The 19058-nt window shown below is 44.0% G+C and overlaps 1 protein-coding gene across 4 annotated transcripts; it reads left to right on the top strand.

Moving 5' to 3' along the window:
- The first annotated feature begins 1345 nt into the window (after window positions 1-1345).
- epn2 (epsin 2) lies at window positions 1346-18933 on the top strand. Of its 4 annotated transcripts, XM_054760023.1 has the most exons (11): window positions 1346-1584; window positions 7375-7481; window positions 9023-9737; window positions 10753-10907; window positions 11921-12033; window positions 12432-12536; window positions 12912-13017; window positions 13557-13709; window positions 13940-14032; window positions 15020-15247; window positions 16198-18933. In XM_054760023.1, exons 3-11 carry the CDS (start codon window positions 9307-9309, stop codon window positions 16545-16547), a joined length of 1734 nt encoding a protein of 577 aa, XP_054615998.1. In that variant the 5' UTR covers window positions 1346-1584; window positions 7375-7481; window positions 9023-9306; the 3' UTR covers window positions 16548-18933. The 4 variants fall into 4 exon arrangements, with proteins under 4 accessions (XP_054615998.1, XP_054615999.1, XP_054615997.1 ...); XM_054760024.1 differs by lacking the exon at window positions 7375-7481 and having other exon boundaries at window positions 13940-13969; XM_054760022.1 differs by lacking the exon at window positions 7375-7481.
- Window positions 18934-19058: the final 125 nt, after the last annotated feature.

Here is a 19058-nt window from a genome sequence, read left to right as displayed (position 1 = left end):
AGGTCACACTTTTCAGTAAGGTACACAAAATACATTAGTGACTGAGGAACTAATGCGGAACTAATGACTAAGGCACATACATTTAGACTAGTTACTGAGGACCTAAGGAAGAACTAATGAGTAACTAGAGTAGTGGTTAGGGTTGGGGTTAGCTAGGTTCGGTCCACATTAACTACTGTCATTTTGTGTACCTTATTGTAAAGTGTTACCAAAATCTATAATACAGTTACTATTTCATTCAAAACTTTGCTGGTTATGATGGTTTTATTAGCAGCAGGGAATCTGAGTACAGCATATCTTCTTGTTGGAGGCAGCACCAGACTCAAGCGCTCCCAAATCAGCTTTGCCTCGGCTTTCTTTGGCTTATCCTAACATAGCATCAAGTGTGTGCTCGCAGAAGCCCCGGCGGGACCCTCAAAATGCAAACAGCGACTACAAAACAGCTCAGTGTTTTGACGCCTGCTGGTAGATATGCAAATCCGCATTCTTAAGGCCTATGCATGAAGGTGTCACCCAGCTCGTGCCTATTCACAGAACCTGATTTTAGCAAACCATTACTTGCGTGTCTCAACCGTGTGACGAATGCAGGCCTGATGTTGAGACATGATCAGACACAGCCAGTGGAAAAAAAACAAAGGGATGGAATGCCGCCCTGCAGTGTTTACCAGCCTTGCGGTGACGCGCCCGGAACACACACTGACTGATTGCAGTGTTTCCATACGTTCATTTATTATAAATAGACTTGGCGCTACCTGATCTCCCTGGCTCATAAACACATTATAATGGGACTGTCTGTGAGCGTAGCGCGTCGCTCCGACTTGGTACAGCAGATGGCATCGTAACTCTGCTTCTTATCACACTTCATAGGCACCTGTTCCAACAAAAATCACATACATATTTGTGAAAATGGAAATAGAAGATAAAAACGTCCATCTCATCACGCTAGTGTCGAACCGATACAGAGACTTATTTCGACATCGGAACCAGCGCAGGATGTACCCTGGTGTTGAGAGAAAGCGGAAATGCGCTTGGGTTTCCCCAGCCAAACAGGTCAAACAAAGCAAACCAGGAAATATGTCATTTGCCAATCATATACTGTAATTTTAATCATTTAGCAATGGACTGTCTTACTCTCCTAACGTAATCCAAAGTAGTTCCTCTGAAGAATACTATTGCAGTGTTAGCCCACTCACTTAAAGCAAGTTGCTCTTGTTATGCGTCAATTGGTGGGTGAGCGACATGGCTCACAGGGTAGGATGGGCTTCGTGTGTGTGTGTGTGTGTGTGTGTGCGCGCGCGCGTGCGTGCGTGCGTGCATGAGAGTGAGTGAGTCAAGCCGCCTCGGTCACACCCATCCCTGGCTCTCCCCCTCCCAAACCGCCCGCCATGTTCTGGAGGAGGGGAAACCTTTAGCCTGCCTCTAGCATTAGCATTAGCAACACTTTAGCTAGGCGGGGGCGCAACAAGCTTTTTGAACGCCGCAATAACTACACTGTCTTGATTCCCCCCCCTGCACTCGAGGAAGATATTTATGGGTCTACAGCCCTGGACTATTATTTAAATCAAACCCAGGTCGGGATATACGGTGAGTGATCATCTGCTTTCATTACGTAGTAGAATGATGTAGATGTTTCCCCTAGTCCTTTAATCCTGTTTTCTGTGGTGATGTCTCCACCGAGCACCCGTCTTAGCTCCTAGTCGAAGAATTGATATCTAGCGTTAGCATGGCAGGGCAGTTTGCTGATTTTAGCACAGTTTAGGGGTCAAACTGAACGAACAAGCGCCGGGAATGTCATGAATCCACCAAACACAATGCAAGCCGCACGTTTAGATCCCCAGTTAGCGATATTTGACAGTGTTAAAGCGACCCCCAAGAGGAGAGAAAGACGCTCCAGATGGCTAGCTTCTGTCCCAACTTTTTTTTTTTCTTCCTCGAAGTGTCCCAACACTCGGCGTGAATAAAACGTCGCCTGGCTACAGTGTTGTTGTTTATCTGAGATGAGAAGAACAAAATAAAATACTGAACCACGGCGATGTTGCGCGAGGGTACACGACTGATAAAGTTAGGTCCAGCAAGTTTGATCACAAGTTTGCTCGCTAACATTAGCGCTAACCGCCAGTTAGCATTTAGGCGATTTGTACCATGTCTGTGACGGAACCCACGCTCAACTTTACGCGTTTGTGGCTTTTTGTTTCATTTTATTTACTATAGAAATATGTTGACGCGTGTGTGTGTGTGGGGGGTGGGGGGGGTTGTTTCTGTGTTTATAGTAAACTAAAGCTAACATCTGCGGCTTAGCAATCACGACAGTCCAAGGAAACGCTGTGATTTGTGCTGTTTATTTTCTAGTGCTGCGCAATTTTAAGTACTTTTCTATAGCATCCTTTTAGTTTCCTATAACAACATTTTATGTTCCTGTGACACTTCTATTTTGCATCCATTTAATCATTTACGCTTCCTGGGCGCTGTCTCTGTCCTGGCTCGTTTTGTAGGCAGGCACACACATATGACTCAATATTGTGGCTGTTGGCATTGAATGTGTAATATTGTGTGGCGGGAGCACGAAGTGTTGTAGATGTGGGCTTTTATTTTCCTGTAGAGATACCAGTGTGTTGTAGATTTGGTCATAGAGTGAGGTGGCAGAAACATCATCATTGTTGTCATCACCTGCATGGCCTGGCTTGTGCACCAGGGGACAGGGAAGACACAGGCTGGACCAATCAGGAGTTGGTTGTCTGTTTTTATATCTTTACAACAATCAACAAACATGTTATGTTGGAATTATTTATGAGGATTAATGTTTTGCTGATGCGGTCCGTCCATCCATCTTCTGTGCCGCTTATCCTCACTAGGGTTGCAGGTATGCCGGAGCCTATCCCAGCTGACTTTGGCCGAGAGGCGGTGTCCATCCCGGACAGGGCCCTATCTCCTGACTGTGTGGCCAACATGCTAACCGCTAGGCCACCGTCAATGAATATTACCAGACATTGTTGCTCAAGGAACTGCTGTTGGTGTACGTGTGTGTCAGCTTCCTACTCCCAGCAAAGACAAATATTCTCTGTCAGGTTCAATCGGAGAAGAGCAGACGATGGTTGCGCAAGCCCTCTAGCTCCCTATCAGCTTTCCCTGTGGCTCTACGTCAAGGTAGACTTGTTTTCAGTAGGGGTGCCATGAGACGAGACGATACACGCGATTGGGTGTATGAGACGAGATTTTAACATTTTAGAAGGGTACAATGGGAAAGACTATATATTGCAATCTACTAATAAAATTTCTAATATGTTACCTTGCATTGCTCCTCTCAAGGCTGCACTGTGTGTTTTTGCTACCGACCCCGCAGACTATATGACTGACAAAAGGGCTTCTCCGTTCATGCCATTGTTATATGGAACAAACGCGCCAAGATGCTTAAACCAATGCACAGAGGGAAACAGACACGCATGGATATGACAATATAAGGAGGCTGGCAAAATGTATTATTTATAGTTATTATTTTTTAATGTATTACTGTCCCAGGCCTAGTGCCCATGAGACTAGGCCTGGGACAGTAAAAAATCCTGATTTAATCTTGCGAGATCTTGTGACACCCCTAGTATTTGGCAAGGAGTGGGAGCGATGACGGCCGTGTGGCAGTATATCTCGCTCAAGTCCGAATACGGTGTTGCAGCTGAGTGCTAACCTTGCCATGCAGAAGTTTCCCGTGGTGGCACAGAAAAGAGCGCTTAATTGAGCACCTTGAACCCTGCTACAATTATGCCCAGCCCTCACGACATTGTCATTCCTACAGTATTGTTTCTGACTAGTGTTCTTTGCAGGGCCTTTTGATTTCTGCATTAACACAATCGTGGAATTTGACAGTGAAAACGGAATCTACTGTTGAACGCGGAATCCCGAGGAAATTGACATAATGTGAATGAAATGCTGGCATCGTGAGGAGAAGGAGCATTTGTGCGGGGAATTATTTCCGCAGCGGACCACTCAATCGTGGCGGAATGTCATCACAAACACTATCCCGCGACCTGAAATACTGGCAGAAGTTGCGGGAAAAAACTTAGAAACTACCTCTCTTACATGCATGTTAGATTAATTGGGAGACTCGAAAATGTCCATAGGTATGAAGTGAGTGTGAATGGTTTGTCTATATGTGCCCTGCGATTGGCTGGCGACCAGTCCAGGGTGTACCCCTCTTCCTAGCCAAAATCAGCTGGGATAGGCCCCAGCATACCCCCACGACCCCAGTGAGGACAAGTGGCATAGAAAATGGATGGAAATTCCTTATTGCATGCGCTCACGGGCATGTGACTTTACGTTTCACTTAGTTTGTTTAGGCAAGTCACTCTAGCCTGGCAGAAATAAACATTCCTCGCAAAGCAAAACATAAAACATTTACACATGGTCAGAATTTTACGTACTGGCTCAAATGGAAACATACATTCACCTAAATGTGTTGTGGTGGTCAGGGGTGCTGAAGTTCCAGAATGTCTTTTTTACTTGACAAGGCCAAGCCCTGTAGCTTCTATCTAGTGATCATGATTGATTGCAGTGCCCATTATGAGTGCATGCAAACTTCTGACCACAACTGTCCATGCACAGCACTACACGCTAGTATTAAGCTTATTCTAGAAGACACTATTGTATTACTATTACACGTTTACACGTTGCAGAGCATTCTGCGAATATGTTCTATACGTTCTGTCCAGAACATCGATATCTTTCAAAAAAATACGGCATAACAAACTGCCCCCCCTGCCAGAAATTGTGTGTTCTTATTCGTTACCATCTTGTATAGGAAATCAGTCCAAATTCAAGAAGGAAACAGACGATTTTCTACACTGATTTGAAAAGTTACATATAAAGATTGAATACATGTCTACAATAATGCGATTGTGGGCCTGTTTGCATGAGAACGTTCCGTGGTAGACATGGGCCGGTTACCGGTTTCAAAGTATATCACGGTATGAAAATGTGACAATTCAAAACCACTAAACCACGGCCGTCAAAACCAAGTGCAGTCAGTGCAGCCAGTCTGTGGAAATACTTTGTCACGTCCTGTGTTATTCCTCTTATTCGGACCTGGGCTTCGATGTGTTGAAACCACAGGCGTTGGCTTCATCGTTATCATTGAGCGGCGCTGGTACGGCCGCGCTGCTGACACATTACTCACGTCAAGGGTCATGGTCAGTTGCTAACAACAGTCTCATGGAGAGGTGTTCAGGGCACGTCGGACCGGTAGGAGGCCTCGGGGAAGACCCAGAACATGTTGGAGAGACTATGTCTCTCAACTTGCCTGGGGACACCTCGGGATCCGCCAGGAGGAGCTGGATGAAGTAGCCGGGGAGAGGGAAGTCTGGGCTGCTGCCCCCGTGAACCGACCTCGGATAAGCTGAAGAAGATGGATGGATGGATGGACAACAATCACATGACCTGGAAACGGAAGTTTGTGGAAAATTGTGACCTGTCACTAAGAAATAACAATGCAACTTCACTAGGTTTTTAAAAAAATATATATTTTATGTTGTGACCTTCTTGAGCCCCTTGATTGCATGTATTTGCTTTTTTTTTTTTTTTTTACAAAAAAATGTGGTGTTGTGCCACAGTAGATGACATTGAGAACTTCATTTAATTTATTTAGAAAGATTTCAATTATTTTTTCATTTATTTTAAATTCACATGTTCCACTTTCATTATGCTATAAGGTAAAAAAAATGACTGTTTTGACTTGCCTTTTTTTCTCTTTTTCAACAAAGATATTTGAAAATAACACACTTTAGAAGTGTAATTATAATACTTTGAAACCGTCAAACCTTGATTTTTCTTTTTTGTACCCAAGGTTATCATCATACCATCCCACGCCTAATCCAGGGTTTATTCTTTTTATGTTTTTAAAGCCCATAATATATGCAGGCACACCGACGGTTTGTCCTCTCAGTAATATCCAAAAGTGTGTGTTTTATATTTTACTTGGCATAGAATTGTGTTGTGAATTTAGAGTTTTGGGAGTAACTGTAGTCGACAGGGTTGTTGTATAAACGAGCAGCCGAAAAGCCTTTAAAAAATGCTGTCATCAGAAAATGAGGTCGACATGACTCCGTATGGCCCTTTCCTCATATTGACTCTATATCATGTTTATATCTATATATTGATGTCCATATCCAAGTGTGTCGTCTTCCAGTACCACTTTGGACATCTCTGTAGTTTTTTTTATAGCTTTGTTGTGGTAAACTGCTGAAATTGCAGCTGTAGTGTCAAGTTATCTTGTTAAAAAGCAACATACACTCGAAAAAAATGCTCCCGACTTCCACAAGCTTTCCTTTCAAAGATCTAAATGTTTTCCTATGTACACACAAGACCTATTCCACTCAAGTGTTATTCACAAATATGTCTTTGTGAGCACTTCTTCTGTGCACGTGTGCCTTAGGCTGGCCACAGTAAAAGGCCAATTCCAATTTATTTTAGCTGCAACTGGCTGTTGGTTTATTGTTTGGTATTGTAGTGATGGTCTGACTGGGTCGCTAAGAGTCGATGTGCGTTTATTGACGTATAAACCCACGGCTCTTCTCAGGCTTGTGGCCGGAGTGAGCTCGGCACGAGGAGGACTGAAGGAAACGGGTCCGGCTGTGTTTTGTGGTGGGGGTTGTTCCGGGGTGTAAAGGGGACAGAGGCGGGGGGTTTGCGATGGACAAGACAGACTCTCTTCTCTTCCTCCTGTCTGCAGCGAGTGAATAGGTGATTATTGCAGCAGATGTGTAATTAGGTCTCAGCCGTATTCATGGGGATGCAGGGTGATGAGGGAAAGTTTGGGGTGTGTGTGTATGTGTGTGTGTGTGTGTTGCTCCACAGGAATCACATTTCACTGGCATTAAGTGAATTTACGGGATGCGCCAAGTTGTTTTCGTATTCCCAAAGCATTCTCACTCATCCTCGTTTCCTCTCCAGCTGTCCCTCCATGGCATCGTGAAGCCAGAAGCCCGTCTGAATCCAACATCTAAATAGTGTTTTTTTCCAAGTCTAAAACTGCACCTCACTCTACCTACGCTGTTGGCGCCATCAGTGGTTTGCGGGGCTTGCTGGTACACGTTTATTGTATGGCCTTCTTGAATGTTAGACAGCACAGAAGTGCTAAACTCTTCACTAGCTATCTGTCCTGTCATCTGAGTGGTCCACCACACATGTTAAGAAGCAATAAAAAGCAGACTTGAGTGACTTAAATCCTGTCACAATCACACAGTCTTTTGTGTGAGTTTGTCTTAATTTCATTTATGTAGGATGGGTTCTTGGTAGTCCTGTGTTTCATTTATTTGACAAATTCTGAAGTCTTTTGTATGCCATGCAATGTGACCTGTTATAGAGTGATTGTGTTTTTGTCCTCAACAGGACTTGAACCTTGATTTCCAAGACCCAAGCTTTATGGACTGAGCTATTGCAGCCCCACTTTTGAATGTTCTGTGCTGCCCCCACTTTGTGGCCTGCTGGCACACCTAGTGAGTCTCAGCCTTAAGAATAGCATAACCACCCACACGTGACGGACAATAATCACTGTCAACACCAGGCCATAATTTGCAATTGAGTCCACAACGGACTTTCAGTATCAGACATGAAAATTCAGTTTATAAATAAAGTTGCTCATGTAAGTAATCCCTCGCCAGTTTGTGCTTCCAATTTTGCAGCTTCGCTCTATCATGCTTTTTCAAAAATCCATTAATAAGTCATTCTATTTTGTGGTTGAATACGGCCTTTTATTAGTCAAAGCACATTTTTTGCCTAAATTGAGCATTTTCAAGCATAAAAATGGCTAAATGGACTAAAATACAAATATAAGGCATTCAGAAGAGTCATTCAAAGAGGCTGTGAATGACATGTAGTAATTACACTGGTCAATAGGTGTCAGTAATGTTACTGTAACGTTGGGTGAAACACACAAGCGCACCAGACGTGATCTCTGGAACTACAGGCTTTTTTGCACGTTGGAAGCATCTCACATCAGGCACAGTAATCCCTAACACAAGCTACTGTTGCAACACACACAAGCACAAGTCTTATTGATGTCTTAAATGGCATAGTTACTCTTATTAGGTTTATTGTATGGGGTAATACGATTGTAAATATAGGGGTGTTATTTCATGTCTAGAGGGATCTAATAATGTTAAAAACTCTATTTAGAAGGTTGTAAACAGGATTTCTATGCTAACTACGAATCCTACTTTGTGGAAATGCACTTATCATGGTGGGGCCTGGAACCAGTTAATTGTGATAAACGAGGGATTACTGTAAATTAATATCAGTGTTGTTTTTGGCAGCCGTCTTAGTTTTAGTCTTTTGGACGAAAATGCTTATAAGTTTTGTCACATTTTAGTCATTTCTATACATTACTTTATAGTTTTGATTGACGAAAACTTAAAAAGGTTTTAGTAAAAGAAAGAAAGCAAGCAAAGCAAAACTATGTTTTGATAGCTTATAAAACACATGCCTGTCACCCATCCTGTTCTTTAAGTTCTGATCTTTCTTTCTGTGCATTGGCTAAAATGATGTGTCTGTCGTGTGTGTCCCTGCCCCGACTTTATTGTAAGCATGCTGCTAACTGTGCTGTTCCTTTTGACACATTGGTAACAGCAACAGGTCTAAAATGCTACATTTCCTGCCATGTTTCAGACAGGCACTCAAACATGGGTCAGTATAAACGCATTACACTTGCTGCCCGGCCAAAAACTACACACAGCATCGCAGCCCGTTTGCGCCAGGAGGTGTGTGGAAGCTTAATATAAAATTGATCCCAAGCCGATTGTCAAATGACATATATATTTCTAAGATACGTTAACAGGACTTTTTGATACTTTTTCACAGATGTTACACTCACAATAGGCAGCAATGTCATGCATTGTGAACACATTAATATTTTGGTCCAGTCTCATCTCTTCAACCAAAACTCGCACACATGTTTAAGTCATCAAAGAGCCATGTAATCTAGATAAAATTGGATGGAATCGTGTCAGTTTGTTCATTAACCTTTATTTGTACATCCTAGGCAATGGCATGGTCAAAAGTACTGCCAGCACTTGGTGTGTGGAGATGGTTTTAACAGACGTCGTTCTGGAGGACTCGGGAACACTGCACTGGCGTGGAGAAGCCTCATAAACTCTTTATCCAGCACACACTTTTTTTTTTAGGCGAGGAGACGCTTAACTCCTACGTGCTGTGAGAAAGGACACAGACTTTTCACCTGTCGCAGAGTTTTTTGGCGTGAAAGCCCCTCTCCTGTGTGAGAGTTTCCGTTGTTTATCATCTGCGTGTCCCGACTCAACCGCCGCAATGCCAAGCTCCACCATCCGTCGGCAGATGAAGAACATGGTGAACAACTACTCCGATGCAGAGAAGAAAGTCAGAGAGGCCACCTCCAACGATCCCTGGGGCCCCTCCTCTTCGCTTATGTCTGAAATTGCCGACTTAACCTACAATGTGGTGGCCTTCAGCGAGATCATGAGCATGATCTGGAGACGGCTCAACGACCATGGCAAGAACTGGCGCCATGTCTACAAAGCACTCACCCTGCTCGACTACCTGATCAAGACCGGCTCGGAGCGAGTAGCCTTGCAGTGCAAGGAGAACATCTTTGCCATCCAGACGCTGAAGGACTTCCAGTACATTGACAGAGATGGTAAGGACCAGGGCATCAATGTGAGGGAGAAGAGCAAACAGCTCGTGGTCCTTCTCAAGGATGAAGACCGCCTCAAAGGAGAGAGGTAAGATAGTAATCCATCACATTTGAACATGAGCATAGCGGATGTGTGTCTGAGAGTTAATGACTTGAACAAATCAATTAATCAGTCATCAATAATTGATGAGGAATAATACAGTATATGTACTCATCAATCTTATGCTTATTGTGCATAATAGGATATGTGCTAAAGAAGTGCAGGCGTAATCAATTCCTGCAGAAGCAATCAACCAAATTAATTATGTGGTGCAATTACGCCCTCTTACTGTAGTTTGCTGCCATAGAATCCTTAAGGGTGGGGGTGGGGGTGGGGGGGGGGGGGCAGTTCAACTGTGTGTCACAGCAGAAATCAGTAGACTGGAGCTCATTTTGTTGGACTTAAGATGGATACACTATAGTAATCCAGGTGTGCACTATCACCGAGCAACTGGAAAAAAGATGAGTGATATAACCGTCCTGCATCCAAAGACTGGCTGCAAAAGATATCAAGCCGTGTCAGACGTTTAGATGAATCATCTCAGTGTCTCAGGCTGCCTCTACAGCCTCTTGTCTGCAAACCAACCAATAGGAACGAACCATCAAATGATGCGAACATCACCGCACACAGTCACAGCCACAACACAAGGAGATGGAAAAGGAAAAACTAAACATTTGCAATAACTAAGGAGTGTTCTGGTCATGCTAGCTGGAAAAAGCAGTTCATCTATACTGGTAAATTGTCTTATAGATTACAAAAATCATACAGTAAAAATGATGACAGCAGCGTCATGTCTGATTACACTCACTTTACAACTGAGTGTAACTGGAGTTACAACTGTTTTAATCATCCTAGTTTCTTTTGTAATGTTGCTATCAAGAAATTGGAATGTTGTTTCTGTACTCCGGTGTACTAGGACAGTAGCCTAGGTGCTCATTTCGGCAGTACTTCCTCCGCTCTTCCTACAGAAAAATTTGCGATTTTGTCAACATTGATAGTATTCTTACCGTGCTATAGAGATACGAACGAACCTTCACCTCAAGCCTGTGTTTTGTTCTTTAAGGTCTCAGGCTTTGAAGACGAAAGAGCGCATGGCCCAGGTGTCCACTGGGAGTAGTCAGATGGGCTTTGGTCGAGGCTCTTCCCAGCCCAACCTCTCCACTTCATACAGCGAAGAGTACGGCAGGTCAGAGGGCTCGCCTGCCTCCTACCATGGCTGTGAGTACCATTAAAGTGTACAGTGCACTCCCCCATATGTTACAGTATTTATTACCAAAGTGTCTGTTGTAGTCGAGCGCACCAGTTATTTAACTCCTTACTTTCCAACTCAGACAGACTCCTGCACTTATTAGCTGTAGCGGGAGTTGACACAGTATCAACAAAACCATGGTCTATCAGGGCGGGTTGTCCCGTGCAGGGTAGACCAAACGGTACACGGTACCAACCCTAGTACTTACTGAACTAAGTTTAACTTGCATGAGTAAAGATGCTCAGCAGTGACATGATATGGTTCCATGATGATGATTGCTTTTTTTTTTTTTTTTATTCTGGTGTCGCTGCCATTCAGTTTGGGATGAATAAAACCAAGACAGTTAAAAAGATACGCTGTCAGGAAATGGGCTAACACACAGAGGGACTGGCGGAAACACAAGAGAATTTGCAATGAAACCATGAACCTTGGCCTGTTTTCCTTTCACCTTCTGACACTAAGCTTTTTGTACACAGCAGCGCTGCAGAACGTGTGAGCCTTCGTGTCGCGCGAGCCTGCAACAGATCATGTGTGTTGCGTGGAGTGTACGATCAACCTTTGTGTGTGGCCCACATTCCCTCATGCAAGTAATCTGCAGTATGTGGCTCCGAGGCCGACGGTCCGACAGCTGAGTCATCACTTGAAAAAGGGAAATTGTGTCTGGCCAATAGGAATAAGACTGACCCGTCGCTGTGGGTGTTGCCAGGAGGGATTTTTGAGATTCCAGTTGGAGCTCCGAGTATTATGCGTCGGTAGTGTGTGATTTAAAACAACACGACTGTAGAGGTGACCTGTCATCAGCCCCTATTCGCAAATGGTACCCTCAAAAATAGGTCAGAAATCTGTTTGCGTAGTATACTGTAAGTACTTTTGCATAGCCACTTTAAGACAAGTTAGACAGTAGGTATGCATTGCATTTTCTCTGTTCTACAAATATGATGCTTTCTGTCTGATTTCTTTTTTTTTTTTTTTTGTCCATTAGCCACATCTCCCAATGCGGGCTCAGAACTGGAGCAAGCTAGACCTCAGACCAGTGGTGAGGAGGAGCTACAGTTGCAACTCGCTCTGGCCATGAGCAGAGAGGCAGCAGAGCAGGTACTTAAACACTGGTTCTGACGTGGGAGTCCATGAATCAACATGAGCATACATCTTGGTGGTTTTTACTCGTTGTGTTCTGTCTCATGATGGATGAATAGCTGTGATTGGCCTGTCTAGTTTAAGATCTGATACAGTGTCTGAGTATAACGTAACCCGAGCCTTGTAGAGACACAACATAAGCTTCCATATTACTTGTAATGTGTTCGTTTTACTTGAACTGGATGAAAAAAGTACTTATTGAATATACTGGGGTATACATATTCAAGTTATATTTATGTGCAAGTTTCTTGCTTTTATATATTTAATTGCAGACCTAAGTTAAATATTTAATTGTAAGTTCTAATAAATGCTTGGGGCTGCAATTTGTCCTCACTGGTGTTTTGGTCCATTTACAGGAGGAGCGCATACGCAGGGGAGATGATTTAAGACTACAGATGGCCTTGGAGGAGAGTAAGAAAGAAGGTCCAGGCTCGGGCAAACTGACTAGAAAGAAAAAAGAGGTAAGTAACCCTCAGAGCATGGACAATAGTGACTCAGCTCTCCCATTATCTTAATCTCATCCCCTCTCACTTATTCTGCCTGAACTGAGCTCGTCTTCGTCCCCCTATAGCAACAATGAATATACAGTATAATCTAGCTCAAGACTGCCTAGTTAGCTCACCGTTTTTTTTTGCCTGAGTAAGTGGCTGACACAAGTGCTTGACTGTGCAGAGGCGGGCTTGCATGACTGCATCATTTTTTTAATATGACATGATAACTTCCAATATGCTTTAGCGGTTTCATATTAAGTTTGCAGTTGAGAATTAGTTGTCTCTTCTCTGTACTTTTGTACTATAGCTATTTTTGAAATTAATATTTCCGCTTGTTTTTTTTAGCCACAGTCCTCTCTGATGGATTTGATGGATGTCCCCGAGCCAGGTGCTACTGCTGACCCGTGGGGCGCAGGAGCTACAGCTAAAGGGGACCCCTGGAAGCCTTATGGTATTCACACATTCATGTTCGCTGACATGATGTCGACAAGCTTGCTTCTGTTATGGGGAGGAATAAGCCGTAGTGTTTTCTCAGTGTGAGAATATACACCACCGCTACCTGTAGCTCGTACAACTGTAATTCTTTGTCAAGTTGGAATGCTGTTCTTCAGGCCCAGTGACATTCAGCACAGAACAGAGGTGGAGGTTTTCCACTTCACAAATTCACCCTGTGGAACCTTCTTCATTTTGGGAGGGAGGGGAGAATAAGTGCCTATTTCTCTGAAAAAACAAACAGCTGGATGGGAATTGCTGTGCACTGGAACGTATTCGCCTGAGACCTCTGTGTAACCCATATCAATCAGTTAACATCAACAGGAAGAATCTCAGTGGGTGCTGATTTTCAGTTTGTTGCGATCCACTTATTGTGCAAATCGCTGTTACAGTGTGAACTTATGAGACTACTATGTAATAGAAACAGAATGGTTGTTACTCTGGGTGTGCCGCCCCATCCCTGTTTGGCCACTCGCTGAAGCCGTTTTTCCTCCCAAGGTTCTACTCCTAAGGCGGCAGCCTCAGTGGACCCTTGGGGGGCTCCTACCTCTGTTCCACCCATGAAGAGCAGTGATCCCTGGGCATCGAACTCCACTCCTGCATCTGATCCCTGGGGATCAGCAGGCACTCGCCCCAAGGCTTCCAACACAGGTAACAATCATGGAAGCGCTACCTCTAATATGAATGAGATGAGATGAGATGATTTTTGAAGATGGGGGAATTATGTAACATTGTCCTGGCTGTGCCACTTACCTTTTTGTATGCATGTCTCATGTAATCTACAAGGATATCCATACACATTCATATGTGTTTTGTCTGTTATCATCTGCCCATGTGTGCGTGTTTGCTTTATGTGTATACTGTATGTTGTCCCCCTCCAGGTAGCTTTGACCTGTTCAGTGAATCCAATGGTACGTCCAAAGAGGACTTCTCAGAGTTTGACAGCCTGCGCTCCTCCTCCTCTGTCCCTGCTGGTACTCACCCTGTCCTCGTCTCTCTATTGACACAGAGTCTGTGGTGTTCTTCCTCTGTGTCCTCAGATGTGTGAATTTTCTGCAGGGCACAGACATGCGTCTTGTCTTTGTGTGTATGTGTGTGTGTGTATATATATATATATATATATATATATATATATATATATATATATATATATATATATATACTGTATAAACGTACTGTATATATACAGTATATATATCAACAGACTAGAGCAATAAGACATGGCAACATGTTTTTTTCCCCCATGACAAATCATCTGATTACTCTGGTCTGGTCTTGTATCACTTGGGTGTGAGTCACTGGACCTAAGCCATCCCATTTTTTTGTAACCTCCTTTTAAATTAAAACAAATAACCAACTCAAATGTTTCCAATTTAGGTCTGTGGGAAGGTTCCAAAAAAAAAGCGTTTGGCACAGGTCTTTGTGTTTTCTTGTGGGTGGCTCTTTGGGCAGGGTGGCACGCGTTGCACTCTTTGCAGACCTATCTGATACAATCAAGGAACACAACATACTGTAAACACAAGCTTTCTCCCACAAAGAAAAGCCTGTGTGGGGAATATAGTGGGGGCCTGTTAAAGCAGTAGGCTTTTGAAGTGACTTTGCCCAGTATTTGACAAATTCCTTGGGGAGTCTGTGCTCATTAGGCCTGTGCAATTATTACCCTTTTGTCTCTCATATGTGAGTTTCTATTCTGAGGTGAGTTTGTCCTGATGACATTGTCACGTGCATTCGTAGCAGATGGCTTGCTGGGTTTGTTCACTGCTGCTGCTGCTGCAAAAAAAGGCTGTCTGCCTCTGATGTCCTCCCGTAATAGCATCTTCTGATGAATTTACTGCCGCGTCTTTATTTCACAGTGCAGATGGACGCACTGGACACATATAGACAAGCTGACATGCTTCATTTAAAAAGTGTCATGCGATCGCTATCAGCAAAATACTCTAACTACAACTTGTCTTTCCTAGGTGATGGTGGTATAGCATCTTCTATTCCTTCCCAAGCCAGTCTTGCTAGCAGCAGCAGCCTGGACATCTTTGACCCCCTTCCCACTTCTATTTCTACCACCACAAATGCAACCAGGAAGACTCCAGAGTCCTTCTTAGGACCCAATGCTGCCCTGGTCAATTTGGATTCTTTGGTGACCAAACCAACCCAACCCGCGCCAGCATTCAACCCATTCTTGGCTTCAACAGGTAGGAAGAGGATGAAAAAAAATACCTGTTTACTAATGCAGTAATGCCTTGCCACTTGGCACTCTGAATTTCAAAGATATATGAATGAATAAATCATGCAGTTTCATGCTTGCATAGGGCTTATTATTAATCAAGAAGTATGCATGCTTGACTCTCCTTTCCTGATCTGTACAGCTGAAATGAATACTGTGCCTAAACACAGCGGTTACTCAGTCTCATTTTTTAAATTAAGCATTTTCAAGCATAAAAATGGCTAAATGACTTAAAATACCAATATACAGGTAAGGCATTCAGAAGACACATTCAAAAATGTGGCGATGATATGTAGTGTCCTACACTGGTCACTAGGTGCCAGTAATGTTACTGTAGTGTTTGGTGAGACACACAAGCACCAGCCGGAACAACAGGCTTTTATTGCAGGTTTGAATTATCTGTGTTATTTACCGTGTTGTTCTGAGCAGCGAGGGGTTGCTTTCATAGACGCCACATCATTTAAGTTGAATTCACGTTTTGAGTGTATTGAAAACAAATTGTACTTCCACACTAAAAGTTATGCACCTTGAAGGCATCATCATGTGAACAGCCCCTGGCCAGCACGGAGAGAACAACGCTTGTTGGTCCCTGCTCCGACACAAAGAAAGGAGACAGGCAGAACACAGAGGTGTGGCTTGCCATGACGTGCAGGCGTTAATTACATGAACAATTTTAACCTAATTCATTTAGTTAACGTGTTATTTTCGACAGTCGGACTAAAAACAGTACTCACCTTTGCGGTTGCATATTTGACTCTCCTTTCCTGATCTGTACAGCTGAAATGAATACTGTGCCTAAACACAGCGGTTACTCAGTCTCAACGTTTTGATACGAATATCAGAGTGCTCAATAATAAAATGACTCCTCCACATCTCAGGTGTCGGAACTCATGTTCTTGTATGTCTGTGTTTATCCAGGTGGCGCCGCTCCAGCTTCGTCCGCCCATGCCAATCCCTTCCAAGTGAGCCAGCCCGCTCCCCCGACCCTCAACCAGATGCGAGTCAGCCCCATGCCTTCGGGTTTCGGCGCCGGCATAGGAGATTCTATGGCCATGTCCTCTTTACCCACCCAACCCATCACCATGGTCCCTTTGGCAGGCATGGCCCCTGTGGGCCACCCGATGCCCGGAATGGTGGTCGGCGCTATGGGTGGCATGGGTACAAGCGCAGGAATTCCTGCTTCCATGTCCATGCCCCAACCCCTGATAAGCATGCCGCCCCAGGCTGGAGCGCAGCCCACCGGAGCCACCAACCCATTCCTTTTGTGAAGGGATGACTGGGGGGGAACATCTTACCCCCACACCACCTTCTTCACACCCCTTCTTGAACAAGGAGATGTCTCGTCCCATTTAGCCCTTTTATAACCAACTTCCAGCAAGGTCGTAGACAATATGTGACATCTTTCTAACATCACCACACTCTTCCTCTTTTCTCTCTCAATGCTACGAGCTGCCTAGTCCTGTGTGTTTCATTTCCATCTGACACTGATGTAGACCGCTGTCCAGTTGGCATCTGACTGTAGAGTAGCAGGGGTGTTTACAGTTTGTTTCCCCCTCCCACAGAGGCAGGTCGACTTGTCTGTCACCCGCCTCCCTTCCTGTAGGACTGCTCCTTTCTTCTGCGGAGTGACAGAAACCTGACTATACTAACGCCAGGATCTTATCTCGTCACCAGAGCTAATCTTTTATAAGCCCTGTCAGCTGATGTGTGTGTGTGTGTGTGTGTGTGAGAGAGTATATATGTGGTTGCACAAACTAGTGCTTTTACACTGTGTATCTTCCAGTGGGCTTTTCCGTCATTACTGGAGTTAGAATGATAGAGACACTCCGATGTGTTTATACTCTGTGTGGATGAGTGCGTGTTACTAAGCAGGGATTTTGCACATTTTTTGTTTTTTAACAATTTATTTTGGCGACTGTTTGGGCTCACCATTACACCTTAGCTTAGGGAAGGGGGGGGCTAGCCGCAAAAAGAACGAGACAACTCACGCTTTTGACTTGCCGTGTACAGTACACGCTCCCATCTCATCTGACGTCGTTGACATGACTTGCTCCATGTTGACGTGTAACCTTACGCCGCTCCACCCCGTGTGTGTGTTGACATAAATAGATGAACTGTGATAGCGTCAGTATTCAGCAGTGTTGAGGCATTGTTGTTTTGATTTGTTTCTAGGGTCAAAGGGAAGAGGGTGTGTGTGCATGAGAGATGATCAGCTTCCACGTGCACTCAAATTTGTGTGTAGCTTGGCTCCGCAGCGGGTGACAAGCTGCACAGTCAGCCACTCGGCAACGTGAAGAGTGGATTTACTGTGACTTAACCATCCCCAGTGACTGGTGCACACACACACACACATAAACACACACTTGTGCTGGTCTTCTGATAGCGTGGAGAATCCTGCAGCAGAACCAAGAAACAAAATGTTCCTGTGAAGAGGCACGGTGTTTCTACACTATCGAGGCGTGCACTAGCTGCATTCTCTTTTAGTCGAGCGTTTCACCCAACGGATCAGCTCTACTCTTAGAAGCACAACTGTTACCAAAGTCATAGCGATTGCCATCTCCGAGGATCTTCACTGGTCATCCGTTTTGTTTCTGTTAGCCGAGGCACACTCCCATTGTTACTTTTTCTCTATGTAGTTCCGAGCTATTTTTTAAGTTTGTGTGAAAGTGTTACTGTTGGGGATTACTTGCAGTTTGTAGAAAAGCCGAGCGTCTGTAGTAAGAGATGATCTGTCTCTTCACTTGTCTATCACTGCCAATGTTTTAACTGTTTAAAGTGTTTTGTGTCCTTTTTTGGTGTGTTGGCGCCCCCCTCCTAGTCTGATTTGCTGTGCTAGGACCCTTCATGTTTCATTTAATTGCAGACCTTTATTTCTCTCAGGCGAAAGGAGGGGCAGCTTCAGCAGTATATGAAGCGGGTGAGGCAGAGGAAAGCTGGTGTTTTTTTTTTTTTATGCTTGCCTGAGGATGGATGAATGCAAAACGTACAAACAAAACAAAAATATATGCAAACATCAAAAAAAAAAAGATAACGCCTGATGTGTTTTGCAAAGTTAGATTTGCTAATAGTGTTGTTTATTGTACTGCTACTAGTGATGCTTTCTGACTCGCCTTGGTTTCACTGCCGCCGGAGTTAGGAAATATTAAAGTCATGGGGGGGGGGGGGGGGATGATGGATTTAAAGAATGACACTGCAAATGACCACTTTTTCTGACGGGCTCACAGCGAGGGCAGTGAAAATGTGGCCTGAGTACGAGGAGCTCCTCACTATGTATTTACTATGCTTTTTATCAAGAGGACTAACTGACCCTACAGACTGTCTTGTCTTTTATATGCATTAATAGCCACCTTCTTTTTCCTTTCTCCACGTCTTGTCTAGTTACCTTTCTCATAGTACTGGGAGCAGGCTGCTTTTCGTCGGATACATGCTCAATCTGTCGGCATTATAACTGTATAATATAATTTATCATGTGTACTATTGTAACATACCGTTCTTCTGTTGACCTTATTTTTCCAGCGTCATGGGTTTTTGTAGGAAAAGTCACCGTGGAATTTAACGGCATCTAAACAAAGAAAGGAGCGCAGCAGGCCGCACCCTGTTGGATGAGGACAAGTGTAGCTGCATTGGTTCAAAATAAAATGTATATCACTTCAACTCTGTAACCTTTGTCACTTTCTTTAAAAAAAAACAGTGATGTGCCGGATACCAGCTCGTCATGCTGTAAAAGCAATTCTCAAATCAAAATAGCGATATTTAACATTTTGATGCTTAAGTAATGT

This window comes from Dunckerocampus dactyliophorus, chromosome 18 (genome assembly GCF_027744805.1).
Source record: "Dunckerocampus dactyliophorus isolate RoL2022-P2 chromosome 18, RoL_Ddac_1.1, whole genome shotgun sequence".
Taxonomy (NCBI): domain Eukaryota; kingdom Metazoa; phylum Chordata; class Actinopteri; order Syngnathiformes; family Syngnathidae; genus Dunckerocampus; species Dunckerocampus dactyliophorus.
The sequence above is the reverse complement of the archived record's forward strand: the minus strand, read 5'-3'. Positions and strand labels throughout refer to the sequence as shown.